The sequence below is a fragment of the Ixodes scapularis genome, unplaced genomic scaffold (genome assembly GCF_016920785.2).
Source record: "Ixodes scapularis isolate PalLabHiFi unplaced genomic scaffold, ASM1692078v2 PGA_scaffold5__190_contigs__length_132052651, whole genome shotgun sequence".
NCBI lineage: Eukaryota > Metazoa > Arthropoda > Arachnida > Ixodida > Ixodidae > Ixodes > Ixodes scapularis.
In genome coordinates, this window is record NW_024609880.1 from 71,457,495 (window position 1) to 71,475,278 (window position 17,784).

At 45.0% G+C, this 17,784-nt stretch overlaps 1 protein-coding gene across 1 annotated transcript in view; it reads right to left on the minus strand.

Annotated features, from left to right (window-relative positions):
• Positions 1-6,744: 6,744 nt before the first annotated feature.
• LOC8041709 (sodium-coupled monocarboxylate transporter 2) overlaps positions 6,745-17,784 on the minus strand; it is a 29,314-nt gene continuing 18,274 nt past the window's right edge. The window contains exons 8-15 of the mRNA XM_040215788.1: positions 16,774-16,862; positions 16,529-16,638; positions 15,862-15,929; positions 14,496-14,582; positions 13,063-13,241; positions 11,356-11,459; positions 7,459-7,553; positions 6,745-7,210 (exon numbers count right to left, since the gene is read on the minus strand). Of these exons, the coding sequence (XP_040071722.1) occupies positions 7,136-7,210; positions 7,459-7,553; positions 11,356-11,459; positions 13,063-13,241; positions 14,496-14,582; positions 15,862-15,929; positions 16,529-16,638; positions 16,774-16,862 (807 nt within the window). The 3' untranslated portion in view covers positions 6,745-7,135. The remainder of the gene's footprint in view (positions 7,211-7,458; positions 7,554-11,355; positions 11,460-13,062; positions 13,242-14,495; positions 14,583-15,861; positions 15,930-16,528; positions 16,639-16,773; positions 16,863-17,784) is intronic.

Below are 17,784 nucleotides of genomic sequence, written 5' to 3' on the forward strand. Positions count from 1 at the left end.
AATTCAATTAATTACAGTAAAACTCAGAGTTCCACAGGACAACATCTTAGGTCCACTTTTGTTTCTCATCTAAATGAACGACTTGCATTCACGAATCTCGTCGTTAGTAAGGTTGTTTGCTGATGCCTATGTACTGTAGCGCGGAATTTCCGAACCTAGCAGCTCAGAACTCCTTCAGCGCGACATCGACATTATGGGTGAATGATGCTTAACTTGGCAAATGAACATAATGTTAACCAAGCACATTTCATTCAATTCCTCAGAACACCACAATCCTTTTAAGTCAATTTTTGCGGTCCTATTTTGTTCACTTAGTCATACAAGTGCCTAGGTAATAGGTATCACTTTGAGCCAAGATGTAATGTTCATATCGAAAACATCGTTAACCCCTCATCAGTAACTCTGGGATTTCTTAGAAGGTATTTATACCCTGCACAACAGGACGTGAGACTTCCTGCAGATAAACCCCTCGTTAGATAAAAAAAAAAAAAACTTGAAATTGCTAGCTCTATATGAGCCCTTCATCGACTTTACCTCATTAATAGACTAGAATCAGTTCATAATAAGGCTGTCCGTTTTATTCATCGTAACCACAGTACGAAAGCCAGTATTTCCCAACTAAAGGTTCTTTCTAACTTAACTTTTTTTAATCTCGCCGGACAGTCGCTCGTCTTACCATTTTTCATAAGTTTTTTTTTTCTTTTTTTCTTTTTTTCTAAACCCTATTGTTCATGCTCACTCACTGTAAGCCTTCCTTATACATTTCTGTGCGTCATCATCATTCCTTAAAAATTAAACTCATTTTCGGTCGCACTAATAGAATACAAATACTCTTTTCTTTTCCTGTCTATTAAAAATTGTAATTCTCTTCCAAACGACATAGTCATTGAACACAACTAAAGCATACTGAGAGAAAAATTTTTCGGCTTTGGTACTCTGATGTGTTTTCACCGCCATGTCTGCTTTTGTTTGCTAGAAATTGCGGCCTGTACTCCCAGTTCTGTTGTGTCCGGTTGTATAAATTTTGTTCTGATATCCGTATGGTTAAACCATGTTAGTTTAAACCCATGTTAGTTTTTTCATTGATATTGTATCTTTGCCTTTGTTTTTATTATCATCCCCCCCCTTATACAATACGTACGAACGAACGTCTTTGAAGCGAATAAAACTTGAAAACTTGAACTCGAAATGGTTATTTAAGAAAGACATCACTAAGCAACAACTCCATCTAAACAGGACGCGAGTTTTGGCGCCGACTTCGAAGATATATTATAGCTAGGCAGAGGACTTTCTTGTTTTAACGAAAAACACCGATAAACATCCGCGGGCGACAAAAAACCAAATCGGTTAAAAGTGTTAAACACCCGTAATTTAATGTGTTCGCCCCAATTAAAAAAAACGGTTGTTCAATGTTTTTGTTTCAGCGACGGCTCTTATCTTTGAAACATCTCCCCGTATAGGTTCCTCAAAGGTGTTATCTGGGGGATAGCACTTTTTTTTTCCACCGATAATCACCGTTCCTTTTTGTCTCGTCGCGAGTCGTCCAACCGAAATACACCGGTGTCTAGAAAATAAATAAACACCGTAAAACATCCGCCGATTTTTCACATTAATAAACACCGGAAAATCAACACCCTATTTATAACGGTCTAAAATAATTTTTGGGTACCTTCTAATGAAAGAGTGGCGTCTCACCTCGAACACAGAGGTAACCTTGAGTTCGTGGATAAGCGGAATGATGACGTTCCTGATGAGGGGTACCAAGGTCAACGCGGTTACGCTGGCCCAGAGCATGTGAAGACCGTAGGTGTAGAAGTGAGCCGTGAGCCCTATCACACTGGTCGCTGACAAGAGCGATGCGAGGACGGACACGGCCAGAGGGTTAACACCGATGTCACGGCCAGCCAGAAACGCCTCATCCGCGCCCATCCGGTGGCTCCGACCACTCAATGCGAAGTACAGACCGATGACCAGGTTGAGGGTCATCAAGCCGCCGAAGACGAGATAGTCCGCAAGGTGTACATGCGCCTCCATAGTATAGATCACCTTGTGCAGCTGAAGTAACTCTTTACACCGTAGACGATGAGATTTTCTTTCTTGTTAAGCACTTGGAAAACGACCCGGTATAACACGTGGCGAAGATCCAGTGCAAAGCATGTTGACAGACGGAAAGTGTAAATGTCAAAAAAGTTTGTTAAAATCCGCCCACAGTTCTGAGTTAGGAAGTTGCACGAAAGCAGACTTTTCTTTAAATTCCTCTATGAATCAGGTGCACCAAGAAGAGATCTCTGTGACGTTGCGAGTGCTCTATGCCGGTTAGTGCAAGTCCGAATACAGCTATCGTCGTCGATGACAGTGCAGCTATAAAGGCAACAAAGTCCCTGTCACTCTAAACTACGAAATTCCGCTTTCTTTGTCAGTCATCGTTTAGGCGGAACGGAATGCGGCTAATGACACAGGACACGGCACGACGTAGTTATTACGTTCTTACGACTGACGTGACGTAGTTCTTCCGTCTTTTGTTTGACTTCAGACCTGTGAAAGGTACGTGCAACCGACGCTCGTCTGTACTTTTGTCGTTCAGATGCGCTGAATCCCAGTCATTTGTCTTTAAATACCGTAGCGTCTTGAAGTCAATTCATTCCTTATGCTCTCCGCCCCCCCCTTCCCCCTCCATGAAAAATTCCTATCGTCACACCAAGTTGCATGACCGCGCGCGAAAGGATGAGGACGTATACGTGCCGACCTCATCTTCTTGTCTCGCGCGTGCGGGGGTCGAGGGACAAGGCGCTCCCTGGATGTGCCGCAGTCAATTAAGTTATATATACCTTGACGCCGTCTCCTCAATACCTCGTAAGAGGAAGGAGCGAACTGAATAGAAGATAACTAAACAGAAGCGGCGACGTGCTACTCACGACCGGGCTCGATGTGTCAGAGACGCTGCAGGAAAGAGAGCGACGTTTGGCCAGGGGTAGAGATACAAGACACATCTGATGCTTAGTTGGCCGCCGTGTCTCACCTAAATGGGTACGAAACCGAAATGACGTGAGCGCGAGCTCTCTAACCCTCGCTTTAATAGAGAGTTTTAGTAGATCGTTCCGATACCTCCGATAGCCCCGATAACAATACTATGCATGCGCAAGGGAGGCGGTGGCGGAGTATCGGGTATCGTTATCGGAGTCATGGGAACGATCTACTAAAACTCTCTAATGTCGGCCAGCCAGAAGCGCAACCCGTATCGTGCTCGGGACGACAGAAGTTCCTGCATGGCCAAGGCTACTGTGGTTGCGAGCGTTTCCGCTTGGTGGCGTCACCGCGTGACATTCTCAAGTAGTAGTAAGATCCGAGGACTGTACGCCCTAGGGCCTATAGGGCGTTTTCACATGACGTCAATCCGCCATTTTATTGTGAGCTGTCAGCATGATGAAACTGACAAGTTTTTGTGCTGTACGAATTTGAGGGTGTGATGCGAATCTTCGGACTGCCGGCCTTCTGAGCGCCTTCTGAGCGCGTCAGACTGCTCATAACAACAAAATTGTGGACGAAATGGCGTCGGTGAAAACACACTATACAAGCTCGCCCATAATGTCATTCGGGGCCATGCATGTATTTTATGTGCCACGACCGTTCAGTTCACCGTGTTACTCTCACACCGCAGAAGTGGTAGCTCTAGGGAACCATGCAGTAAGTAAAACAAACCGTCAGCACCCAGAAATGGCGACACCTGCAAGCTATGTATTACCTGAGCGCGTTATTCACAGCGCCTCCCGGGAGGGGGGGGGGGGGGGAGGGAGGGGGGGCGACGGTATAGGTGACTTTGCAGTGGTAACCGTTTACTCAGATTAAGCTCCTACCTAACGTAGGCAAAGAAGGGAAAACTTGATGGTGCTGAATGCACTTTGCGGAAGCACTGTCGAAGCTTGAACAAGCTCGTTAGCGTTTTCTGCCAAGTCACATTCAGGAGTAGGTAACACCACGAGCGAGCCATGCTGCCGCGGCCTGGCACTGCTTCTTGGGAAATCATGACGTGCCGGCGTTCCAGAGGAGCTTCACTGATTGCCTCCAAACGCAATTTTGAAATCTGCTAATTCGTTTTAAACTTGGTTTTCTTAAATTTTCTGCCAGTAGCCGGTAAACACTAGTCTAGGCTAGTATTTCTGGGCTGTCGGAACAACATAGACTACATCTAAACAAAGAAATAAGTACGAACATTTCATTTTTTTACCCCTTTGAATAAACGGAATGTTACTTTTATAGAAGACAAACAATGCGATCGCATTTCGACATAGACTGCAGCGCAGCGTCAGTCTATGTCGAAATACATAACCTCGGATTTTTTATATATATATATATACGGGATATTAGGTCAAAATAATCATCAAGAAAAAGGACATGACCCTAGAAGGGCTCGAAAACGAAAGTACGTGCATACGTTGCCTTCCATAGGCGACGGCCTAGAGCACTCGGGCATTGTGTATTTTTCATATTTTGATTACTTGGAAGAAGATGCGATAGATTCCCATCGTGGTCATTCAGGGTTCACTTTATACAATTTTAGTTGTCATGTTAACACTTCGGGTTGTTTTGTAGACTGTTAAATAGAGGTAGCCGGTCAGAAACTACTGTCCGAATGTCATACTCGCTTTTGACGTGGATGGCAAGGTCAATGAAATGTGTAGGCGTACAGTTTTTGGGTGCGAACTTTCCTTTTAGAGCGCAGCTCTTAGGCGCCCGTTTCCGGCTTGAGCGGCGTCGGCGTAACCAAGGTCACCCCAAGGTCACGTGACCCCCCCAGGTCACGTGACCTCCCAGTTCACGCTACCCCTCCCAAGGTCACCCCAAGGTCACGTGACCCCAGGTCACGGGACCCCTCCCAAGGTCACCTCAAGGTCACGTGATCTCCAAGGTGACCCCCACGTGACCCCCCAAGGCCACGTGACCCCCCGAGGTCACGTGGCCCCCCTCCCCGAGGTCACGTGACCCCCCTCCCCCCGACGTCAGGTGACCCCCCCGGAGCATATTAAAGAATGAGGGGAGGAGGAGGAAAAGCAGGAGGAAAAGGATGGGGTCTACCCTCCCCTCAGTACCTTTCCCTCCTCCTCAAGAGCTGCGCTCCAATTCGGCGTTACAGGGAGTTGTAAACGGCTTTCACTTTCTTTTTTTGTCAAGTCGGGACTCCTACGTTCTATACAATGCTAGGAACATTAGCATGCCATACGAGAAGTTATCTCCGGAAGACACAGGTGGGAAACGGATTGAATAACCTGTAATGTAAACATCTTGTTTTTAGAGTGCGCTGCAATACATTTCTATACTGGACCGTGTTCACGCTTGCGTGGGTGTGCGACGCGAAGGGTATGGACAAAGAGACGACATTTTCGGGCCAGTACAAAAATATATTAAAGCGTTCAACAACTAGGGAATGAGCAAATCCAAAAAATAATTATCAGAAAATCTGACACTTAAACGGTAATTAAAGAAGAGTACATCACAGTGTACGTAAAGCGGGTCTGAGTTCTGATCATCGTTGATACTCCGAAGTCTTGATGTCGAACAGAAACCAAAGCAGACAGACGGGACGTCGCGACGACAGCGACCCTTAGGTCCGCTCGCCTTTCTGGCCAGCATTTCTACGACCCCAACCGCCAGGATCGCGACATCCGACAGCATGACAGGCCGGATCCTCTGACACAAGGTTTGCCTCTTCGAGACACCGTACCGTTGCCAGTTACCTCCTGTGTACTAAACTTGATAACATGCAGCGGCCCCGACGAGAAGGGACCCCTGGACGACCCTGGAAGCCGGTGAACCTGTGCCGTCCCACACCCACGACAAGCAGACGGTGATGCAACCCAATATTCGGTTGACGGAGAGATGTGGAGCACTGTACTTCGGGAACTATTATACCCAGGAGGAATTCATGGACGGCTGCAACGACACTACGGAGACGATGGTGCCATGGCACAAAATATGAAGCTGAGAATGCGAGAGTGAAAAAGTTTATTTCGTAATGTAGGAGTCAACTGCCTTAGCCGAATTATCCCGAGGCCAAAGGAGTCAGTGAGCATTTTGGGAGATATAGAAAGCTGGGTATGCGATTAGGACGAAACTACACAAGTTATCGGGCAATCGAGCTTCTGCTGTAGTCTACCTGTTAGTCGAAAATGGCTCTTTGTTTTTCTGTTCGTACCCATTCATCTAGCGTACTCGATCTATCCTCTTCTTGCAGAGTTTCGAGGTATTTCCTTCTTTGTCTTCTCACTTCTTTGCAGTCAGAGATTTTCTGTTGAGGTTCTGCCACGTTGTTAGCGGTCCAGATCTTGCACCTGGAATCCTCAGGTTCCAGTAGTCTGAAAGTCGCCTACTTTGCCAGCGTGAGTGCCGTTTTGGTGCTGAGGCGTCGGATCCGGGTGGCTTCTTATCTGTTTTGTACCCCTTTAGTATTGGGCCTTCCTTTGTCTATAGGGGCCCTTGATGTAGGCCTTTCGCACGTACTAAAAATAAGTCTCTGCACTCCGTTGACAATTCTTTTCCCGGATGCATCTGACCCAACAAGAGAGCTCCAGTCTTGCAAAATACCCATTGCTTACTCGGTGCACCAAACGACATGTCACACAGAGTTAGTCGCGATTCTCACTCAATCGCATCCTTATTTTACAAAAATAGGCCATCCGTTCAAGATATCGCTTTATGAGTGGTGTTTTGGGGTTTGTGGCGCCCCGTTGAACACTCCTGCTACCTTATTTTACGAAATATATATTTCGGTTCAGAATCCCTTTAAAATAGGACGACAGTTCCATGCACCGGTCGGAGTAATGGTCCTAAATTCCTGAGACCTTTCCTGGCCGGAGAATCTTACCGGGGTGCCGTACGCCTTGGACGGCGTTCGGGCGACGTACTGATTCGGAAATTAAAGGCGGCAGGAAGAGAAGGACAGCCAAAGGCTTGTACTGTAACAAATAGGAAAAGGATAAAAAAAAAATGGGATTAAGGATACAGTACTACGGTAAGTGGAGCCCGTATCTGATTGAACTGGCGAGAACTTCTGCCCTGCGTAGGTTCATCGCTAGATCCGGAACCTATTGTGGCTCGTATTTCTAACACTTTCCTATCGGTTCTGTTTCGTATGGTTTCTTTATGGTGTTATGTGACCGGTCACCGTGAAGACCTGAAGTTCCTCGCCCACGCAGTTTCCTCCTGGCTGTTCCTCCTGAATATGAGAATAAAGAGAGTAATTAAGGATCAATGTAGGCAAATACTCAGCACGCTTATTTTACATTGTTCGACCTATAATAAATTTAATGTGGTCTATAACATATTATCGAACAAGATGTGCAGTTGGGACTCTATAAAACTTTCTTTAAAACAGTGTGCACTGCACACTTGCCGATTGCGTCCTTTTCTGGTTGCTTCTTGGAGAAATGAACAAATTAAAAATAAACATCCTGGAGCACTTACTGCATTAAAGTCCGACAGAAGGCGCATTTTCTTCCAGAGTTTGAGAAAGACACCACTAGTGAGGTGGACGTTCTTACCCGCGTATCGCTTTTCGCCTGCCAGGGGAGAATAAAATAAAAGCGCATTGATGACTCCAGCCAAAACCACGCTCCTATCAACACGCACTCTAATACAGATGATTGGGAGGCGGAAAATCACACTGTCGTTTTGAAGTTGCGTTGCATGTTTCCGCTTAAAATTTAGCTAGCTCGTTGCGATTATTAACTCGCCTTTTACGTGCGTTACGCAGTGTTTGAACGAATGCACACCAGTGCAATTATACAACCAGTTTGGAAACCGGCGAGAAGGGCAATATACCTTTAGAAGGCATCCCATGAGGCCTCTTTTCAGGCCCACATTGAATCCGAGTGGAGCGGGAAATTGTCGGGCTTTTCCGTTGTGCTGGGTGTGGCCGTAAGTCCCAGCACATTTGGTGCGCCTTGCGAAGTTCTAGTTCTAATTGTAATTACCTGAAATATTGCACGCGAACGCCGTTTCACACACAAAAAAAGGATTATGTCTATTCTTTTTTATAGCTCAACTAATACCCAACTCACACGGCAGCGTAAAGGTACCTTTAGCCTAGGTCCCCCAGCTAAAGGTTTTTGTAGTAAACGGCATTCTTCATCACACGATAAATAAACGGAGCAGTTTGAGTTGATGTCAATTGCATTCCTGCTAAACTGCGAGAGGAGCTTATAAACAATGATTCCTCGAAATCGGTTTGACGCGCAGTTTTTGATTATTGCGTGTGAAATATCACGTTTAAAACCTAAATGTCATTTGTGTTTGCTTTTGCGGCACTTAATTATTTTTCTTTAAGTCTAAGCGCGCAACTAAATGAGTCTCGTTTTAAAGCGTCCAACCCGTCTGGCCACACTGGCCCTAAATCATCTCCGTTTACCAGTTTCAATTACGAGGTGGGGGACCTTTTTCTGTTTACCAGCTCCACTTTTCCGGAAAGCTCTCACTCAAGTAGCTAAATAGTGCCCGGCAGAAAAGAACCACGTCGGAGTCTCACGGTTACGCCAGTCACGCCATTGAAAGGGATGGACGACGACAAGGATAAAGGGTCCTGGGCGGGAGAGCCCGACGACTCGTCTACAACCTCGAAAAAGAGCTCGCAGTGCTCCATCGCGTGCGGGTTCCTAGCAGACATTGCTTTCCACGCTCCGCCGCTGCTACCTGCTAACTGAAGTATGCCTACCTCGTTAATGTATTACTTCATCGCATTTGTGTTCACAATAATTTCATAATTTGCTACTTATATATATTCAAGTTATTATAACGCATTAAACAAGGTAGGATCTGTGATATTTATTTTGAGCTCGTGGGTCCGAGGCTACTCCCTGTAGCTGTAAAGGGAGCTTGGCGAGCTCCGTTTAACACAGGACCTCCCTTAGCGAAAGGGATCTTTATGTGCTGTGTGATCACGATCTCCAGCTCCCTTTATTACAGGTACTTGTGCCAAATGTACCGTTACGCTGCCGTATAAGTTGGGTATTAGAGCTGGTGAAATATTTAAAATTTGTAAAAACGGCGGCCGCGCGTTTTCAATGTCCTATACCGGATGCTCCTGGTCTGCGCACAGTTGTTTGCGAGCTTTCTCCAAGAAGATCATTGTAAATACATTTCCTTAAAATTTCTATTTATCGCAATTATTCTACTTGTCGCCAGCCTCTACTCGGCGCTCACAGCGTTTTTGGGTTCGGCAGTCCCTCCGGGAGAGAGCTCGCAAACCAGCAGACTTGTACGTAGCTCAACTACTGTACTCAGGTTACTGTAGTTTACCTACTTTTTTGAGTAGTTTAGTAAGTTTCAATTACATTTTTATTTTGGTAGTTAGTAGTTTACTTGAATTACTTTTTTCCGAGTAACTTTTACTCAAATTACAAACTACTTTAAAATTTTAGTGGTAAGTTTGCTTATAAACAAACGTTCCTGCACAACAAAGATATGTCTGAAGATCAGCTGATTACTGCAAATAGGGGGAATCATGTGGCCTAGGCAAAGGGTGGGGGGGAGGAAGGGGGGTGTAGAAGTTTGATCTGTGCGGAACTCCCTAAACCTTTTCACGAGCACTGCAGCAACCCTGCTACGGGGCGCGAGAAGCGGACAGACACATCGCAAATGAGGCCTAGTAACTGCGGGATTAGCACCGAAGACTGGCGTTTCTTGGTGTCCCGAAGCTCAAGGAGACTTGAGGCGTTTGAAGAAAGGGATTGACCCTGCTTCTTCCCAACGTAGGAACTCTCGAACACTACAGGTGGTGTACACACTGCATCCTCACTCAAAAGAGTTAAAAAAGTGCAGCAGCCGCTCTGAATCTCATATTTGTGCTCCTGTATAGTTTGTGCTGTCTTTCGAGAGGTCATCTGGTCATTTCTCTGAGTGAAGTAATCTCGGCTATAAGACCGATACAAATAAGTGCTTAATAAGTTCATTGTGTTAAAAAGTTCGTCAGTGAGAATAAAACGATTACTCTGTGGCGACCTATACAGTATCATTTGCCGCTATTTCCGAACAAAAAAACTGATGCACCTCCGATTTTCCGCTCTTTTCGAAAAAAAACGGATGCACCTCCGATTTTCCATTAGCAATCCATACAAATTAAAAAAAAAAAACGCTTTATAGTGGACGAAAGGTCATTCTTAAAGATTGTGTTAAAAAGTACTTCTACTTTACCTTGAAAGTACATTGCATTTATAGTATTTTACTTAATGTACATTGCACACCCGGTGTGCTTACTACTTTACTCGAAGTACATACCTTCTCATTTACTTTGCACTTCCAAGTAGTTTCTAGACGTACTTTACGCAACACAGCAAACAAGCTAACACTGTCTGCAAAATTAAGCTCAGACAGTGCTAAACCACAATAGACAAACGATGCACCCGCAGCACATCATTCACCAAAAAGAAACCAACTAGGCCAACAAATCATTTTGCTGGGGCTGGAGCCAATGGGACCGAGGCCGAAAATCCATCAGCTTTACTTCGCTCCTTTGGGATCGGGGAAACTGGGTGCCATTGTCTCGGCATTTCGCTTGGTTTCGTAGCTGGGAGCTGGCTTCACTTGGAGAAAGGATTTAAGGTGCCGTTTTCGCGCTTCAAACTGATGACGTCGGCTCGCTCCTTGAGACAGTTAATGCTTTCGCATTAAAAAAGAAGTACACAACAATTAGGCATACAGAAGCAGTGTCAGCTGCTAAAGCATTTCTGTACAAACACAAGCAGCTTTATATTCGGCTACGTCCTCGTTAGCATAAAAATATAAAAGTTTCTGCAAGAGTAATTTGCTATTTTTATGGTAAATAGTAATTTACTCAATTAATTTTTATTAGAGCAATTTATACTCTACTCAAATTACTTTTAAGGCTGATACTCAGTAACTTAACTTAATTGCTTTTTTTTAGTAACTTGTACATATCTCCAAACTAGTGACCGAAATAATGGAGAATGCGTTTTGAGCTGCAACGGTAAAAGGTAAGTGGGGTGCGTCAGGATTCAAAGAGCTGTCTTCTGTAATTTTATCAATAGCAAAATATAAGTCTCAAAGACCAGACCTTAATACAGCTTGTTAAATTTCAATTAAATTTATAAAATGTTTCTTTTATACACTCGCATAAACAAGAAGCACGTGCTTACACAAAATATAGGATGCGGTGGACTGCGTTTAAGCCATCACCTTGCCAAGGTATTCGTATGTCATATAGACAACATATTTTTTAGCTCTTTGTTAAATGTATCATTGCCCTAAAAGTATAGCAAATATTGACGACATCAAGTATTATAAATACTTTTAGCGGACGGAGTAAACCAGTGTTCAGCTGTTTTATCGACTTGTGTAAAGACTCACCTGTAAGAGTGCTAACCCCGAGGCCGACTACGATAGTCAAAAGCATCGCAAAAAAGCCACTCCAGTTCGAAGAGAGCCGGTGAAGCAGAAACAGTGGTTTTGTTCTGTAATCAAAACGACACAAAACCAGTTTCATAAGGTAATTCATATTACTTCTGGGCATACTGCCCAAAGGAGACGAATATGCACTCGGCATTTGTGCACAAAATATTCAATATTATATTCCCTGCATGTATAGGGAATTTCGCGCAGGGAATTAGACCGGAGACATCGGCGCCTGCACTTGTATAGTTCGGACTTTCACCGAATGCGCGTCTTGGTTGTTCATTTTACCTGGGGGAATTTGAAAGTTCCTTACCACAACAAATGAGCTGAACAAACTTTCCAGGGTTCAATATGAAGTAGTTCGCAGACGACCGTGTAAGTGGTATTTATGCTCGCTCGCTGTGTTTTGTCGTGTGCGCGCTGTGCTTACGGTAGATGGCGCCACAAGCACCAGTCGTCGCTTAGAGAGCCTGTATTACAAAGCGTTTCCAATTGCTCGATGGGGATCACGTGGATGATGGGCCATGCTTGCAATACAAGCTGCGAGAAGGTGGCGAAATCGTTGATCATCTGCAAGCGTCTTCACCTCTCCGCCTGCTATCCTCCTCGCTACGCGCTGGAGGCATCGGACATTACATCGCAAACGCTCGGCACGATTTGAATTGGACCCTTTCTGCAATCTAAACTCTCTGCCGTCGTTCACCTGGTCGTCTGCGAATACTCCTGCCGTTGACCCTGGGAAGCTTATTGGTCGCATTTTTTCACAGGAAGTAAGCTACGCCTCGAAATGTCCCTAACTAAAATTCATTACCTAAGTGCACATTCGGTGAAAGTTTAAACTCGACATGTGCAGGCGCCGATTGATCCGGCCGGTTTTACAGCGCCGCTAATATTCATTTATGACACTATACATGCGCTCATAGAAGTAAAAAATAGATTATTGCGCGCTTAGACACCACCTGCAAGGAAGGTTCCGCTTACAAAGAACTCTCCGCCCGATGCTCAATGCCTCGAAGTAATTAGAGATTGGCGTGGGGGGTGACGCCATTCTTCAGTTGGGACTTGGAACAAAACTCAACCGGTTCCGAAGTCACGACACACTTTAGGCTCTACCTAGAACCTTTTTTCACACCTTTCGCGATTATCCGTTGGGAATGCTCTTAGTGTTATCCTAAACATGCAGACTGCACAATACGGTTAGCGCGAACCCGACCTTGGCGCTTATCCGCATCTTACTTCAAAAGGTTTATTAGCGGGCATCAAAATTTTCAGTCTACGTTAGTCCCCCGAATGAGACCTTCGCATCAAACTTCTAGTTTGATGGTAGCCTATTGCCCAAGTCTCACTAGAGCGACCAACAGGAACAACCGACACCGACGTGCCTCAAATGGGTGCAGCATGCACGCGATGGTTCCTTTGGCAGGCTTTCAGCTTATCGGTGCTCGTGAACTAAGCGTGAGTGATTCGAAGCCTGCCAAAGATACTTTCGCGTGAATGCTTTACCGGTTTGGAGCTTGTCGGTGTCTTTTGTTTCTGTTTGTCGCTCTAGTGGAACTCGGGTTCTAAAAGAAGGAGCCGGCGATTGCTTGTTCGCGTCAAAAGTGTCGCCCAATGAACACGCATAGCCACACATGACAAACCTCAGCCTAAGGTACAACTTACCCGTGGACATCCGGTGTCGACAAAGTGGACGTCGATTTGAGGATCATCTCGGCCGTGATGTTTTTGGGGCAGTAGTCTAGAGTGACGGGCATTCGGGGAGGGTGGATGCCCGCCTCAAGTTTTCCGGCCACGGCCCAAATCTGCAAGGCCATGGTAAAAATGGCGGACACAGCCGCGCCCTGTGAGCAGCAACACGTTCGCCAAACTGTCATTGTTGTCTTCCGTTGAAACGAAGCAAAGTTCAATCCAATACAAATGTTCGACTTTAATTGGAACAGATAAAAACAAAAGGTGAGACTTTGGTTAGTGTAGGCTTCGAAATATATTTATCAGGCTCGGCGAACATTAGGGGAGGGAATAATCGTCACTACAAGTTGACTAACAAACTAAATGTTTTTTTTATTATTTCTTTCAGGGGTGGTGTGGCAATTGCAGTATTGCCTGCAATTATATTATTGGAGGCAACCTCAATTTTAAAAATTTGCAAAATTTGTAATGATTTATTGCATATGAATCGATATGTTTTCGCGTTTTATCCTCTGAGTTTAAAGTTGAACTAAAAATTTCACCGCAAGCCCTGTCCACAGTGCCGCTTAGAAGGGTGACGTGGTCGTTTCGGACACGTCGTTACTTGTGTCGTCGGCGCACCCGCCAAGGACATACTTCGGCGATAGTGGCGACATGGTTGAAACGAATAAATCACCTGTACAAATACAATACTATTTAAATTCTGCAAATATTTGAACGTTCGCGCCTGGCACTATAGAGGCTGAATATGTTTACAATGTTTGGAATGCTACACGTGTTTATCCGGTAAACTATTCCTGCTTGAGTTCTCTATCTTGTTTCAAACTCGCAACGAATAATGGAAAAATATACAGTGAACGCATTAAAACAATCCATGATTAGCACCGTCTGTCTGACCTGAGATAGACAACAAGATATGTATTTTTTTCCCCGGTAGGATAAGGAACGCACGCAGTTAAGACAGGATTTTAAAATCATGATTAAATTCATTTATTATTGATTGAATAATTTGTCTTAACAAACAAAATATATAGGTGCTAGTGATATGATGGAGATTACATGTGATGAAAGCATTGGTACCTCAGCCTCAGGAACTTTTTATGGGATGTGTTTCTATGTGGTCTAAAACAAGCACCCGAATGCAGATTGTGCCACATTCGTTGTAGACCAAGTATAAAAACTCTCATGTGATTCAATGACCGTAAAAATATATTGTTCCTCAAGCGTTACAAACACTGCTGATAGTAGGACAATTTGTTTTTCGGATGTGTCATCGCAATCTTTTTTTTAGTCCTCTCTTCAAACCTTAAAATGAGCGCAGTATGCAATCTGGCTGCGTATAACTCGAACTATAGTTTTGCGCACTAGGCCATCCGTTTTTGCGCACTGTTCAAGACACAACTCACCTTAGCGTTCACCCAAGGAAATGCCAGGGCGAGCAGGTACAGCCCTACAAATGGCCCAGAAATACTGCCATAGACCACCATGAAGACCTGTAGTGTGTTTTCAAAAGATGCGTTTAGTGGTAAAATCGATAAGAGTATACCACCGAGAGGGGCAAGCAAGTAGGATGGGTTCTCAAAATCAATCCTCACAATCTTCGTACTAAGCCTCTGATCCAATAGTCCCCTTTCAAAAGACCGTGCCTACGCCCGTCCGACATTGCTTGCTCACATACTATGTGCATGTATTGGACCCGAGTGCTGAGTCAGTGTTCGGCGAGGACTCGGGTCCAATCACGCACTTTGTGTTTGAGCAATGGCGACTGCCAATATTTCTTGATGAACTTCTGAAAAGGGTCTAATAGACCCTTTTCAAAGGGACTAATATACCGTTTGACCTATCATATATTTTATCGTAGTAGAATACATTTGGGGCAGGGCTGACCAGGGTAAAACGTGAGACGAGACGTCGAGACACAAAAACGGGACGCGCAAGTGTTGTGACCGAGAGAACAATATATGGTGTCAACGTCGCAGAAGCGCCCCACCTCTTGTGAATGGCGTCTTACCTCTATTGGCATTCGCTGGTGTAAGAGATCATGTGACCATAGCGACCACCAATTACGTTCTCGCCGGAAGTAACGGTATGTGAGCCTCAGAACTTAAACGTTTACGCTAAGATTTACTGAATCAAAAACTATTCTGACTGTATATTTTGTCGAATACGACAAAAACGTTGCCACCAATTTTTATTTCTCTCTCGTCTAGTCTTTGTTCTTATATACCGCGCGTTCTCTCATTACTGTAGTCGTGAAAACGCTGGGGAATTGTTGTAAGCTTGAACTGAAAGCCGGTTTAACTGATTAGTACCGTCGAGACAAACCAGCCCTTTCTCGCAAAAAAGACAGTGGTGATCGGAAAAGCGACCGATTCGGGGCAGTTCAAGACTAAATAACTCCACGAGAGAGCCATAGTGCCGCGAATTGGCGCTGCTTCTTAGGAACTCATGGCGCGAACGGCGTTCCAATGGAACTTCAGAGACAGCCACTAGATGCAATTTTGAAATCAATTCATTCGTTTTAAAATTAGTCTTCTTGACCTCTCTGCCCGCAGCATAGAAACACTAGGCTAATGTTTCTGGGCGGCCGACACAACATGGACCACATCTAAACAAAGAACAAAAAAGTGCAAACATTTCGTTCCCGTACCCCTTTAAAGATCATATACGATTACACGAGCATCTCATGACGAAAATGAGTGGATCCGTTTCGCGGCTGCGATTTGAGCGCCAGTATGAATGCGCCTTAAGTTCGGGGAAGGAATAACTTACCCGAATTGCAGGACCCAAGTAAGGGATCGCGATTGCGATGGCCGTCATTATTGCGCCAAAAGCGAATGCTGAAAGACAATTGACAGGTTAGTGGCTTGTTATGCAAAGCTCAGTGCTTTGTGCCCATGGTCACCGACAGGATAAAAACGACAGAAAGTGCCTTTTGGGTCCTCCAGCAAGCACTCATTGTTACACTTTTGTCGCGCATTGGCTGCGCGTGCACGCTCAAAGATCAAGAGTCAACAAAGTGTTCTTGAATCTAGGAAGCTCGCGATGGCGGCGGGACGACTGAGAGTCCTTCCTGGCGTTTCCATCTTTTGAGTATACTATTCTCCGAGAAACTGCGGGAGAGCAGGAGATGAGAGATCGTGGTGACGTCACAACGCCTAGCTCTGGTTCGAGTGATTAGTGGGTAGACCCAAAGCTATAGTCACCCCTGCCCTCATCGAACGTGTTCAAATGCGAAAGCCAAACGCCGGAAACAACGTTCCGCGTTCTAACGGTTTCGACAAATGCAGTGGAGACAAAAGCAGCTATAGCTTTAGGTAGTACCCACTACTCGTTTCTACCCGAGATCGGCTTTCTGACGTCCCCGCTTGCTCTCGCTTCCTCCTCCCCTCCTTCGGTTCCTCGGCGCATAGCGGTGTGAGGACGCCGGATCACTCACCTATACTCTTGGTAATAACATCCACGTACCTATCGGTGAGGTGTTTGAAAGGCGAAAGAATATCGATGTAGAATGATGCTGCCAGTGAGTTTATGACAGATGAGACTGTGCTGAAAGACGGAAACAAAATGAGAAAAAAGTGGGTGACGTTACACTTAGTTGAGGATATGAAATCGTGAACTCATCGCGCAGATAGCAATGGATTTGGCGATGGTTCACCGCATATTTCAACTACAGAGGTTTACCTCAACGTAGCACTGACGACGCCAGCCAGGAAAAGTCCGGAGAAACCAGGAAATCCGGCCAGCCTCTTGTCCAGATAGTGCGGAATTAACTGCGAATGTTTTATTAAACACTGACGTTAGATAGAAATGTGTATATCATATCTTAGGAAGCTCACTACGCCTCCTCTTAAATCTAAATATATATATATTTTAAGCGGGAGGGGTGCAATGCTTGGGCGACACTTCAATTAAACCTCCGTGTCAAATATTTTCATATGACATTGATACTGTGGGACGCGACGTGTGTCATAAAAACGTGAATCGCTATCTTGCACTTTTACGTGAGTGAACGTAAAGTCTGCTTCGCACATTTGCGTTTGACTGCGATTGACTGTGCGACGAGCGCGTGTGATGGTTTGCGACGAGAGAACGCACTGGCAGGCTGGGGCCATCTATCGGAAGACCTCGAAACCTTTTTTATTTTTCGCGTATACCTCTAGCCTGCTACAGATTAAAGTGATCGGGACCAAGCTCCTTCCCCAAAATCCTCCAATAGTGGTTGGCAGAGAGCTTAGTGGGAGGTGCTTCGAGACGATGGAGTGAGGGCTTTGCAATATTTGCGAGATGAAATCTACGTTTCACCTATGAGAGATTGCCTCTTGCAACATTGTCCACATTATTTCCGTCCAGAGATTGGCAGTAATTGAAGTACAAATTTTTGAAATAAGTGTTTAAAATACTTTGCATATTTTGTATTTCGGATTTCATTACATAATAGGTAACGAATTTGTTTATGGTGTTTAAATACTGATAGTTTAGAATGTCAAGTACGTGCATCTCAGATTCTTCCTATATACAATTTTCCGTACTGTGCTTCGCAATTAAATGCAATTTTGGTCACTCTTCACGATGGGAGTGTATGCAAAAGAGCACGACACTTGCATCGCTTCGCGCACGATTAAACGCCAAGAAAGGAAAGAAAGAGAGGAGTAAGGAATGAACGGGGTCTGGGTGTGTTTGTCTTCTTGGCTA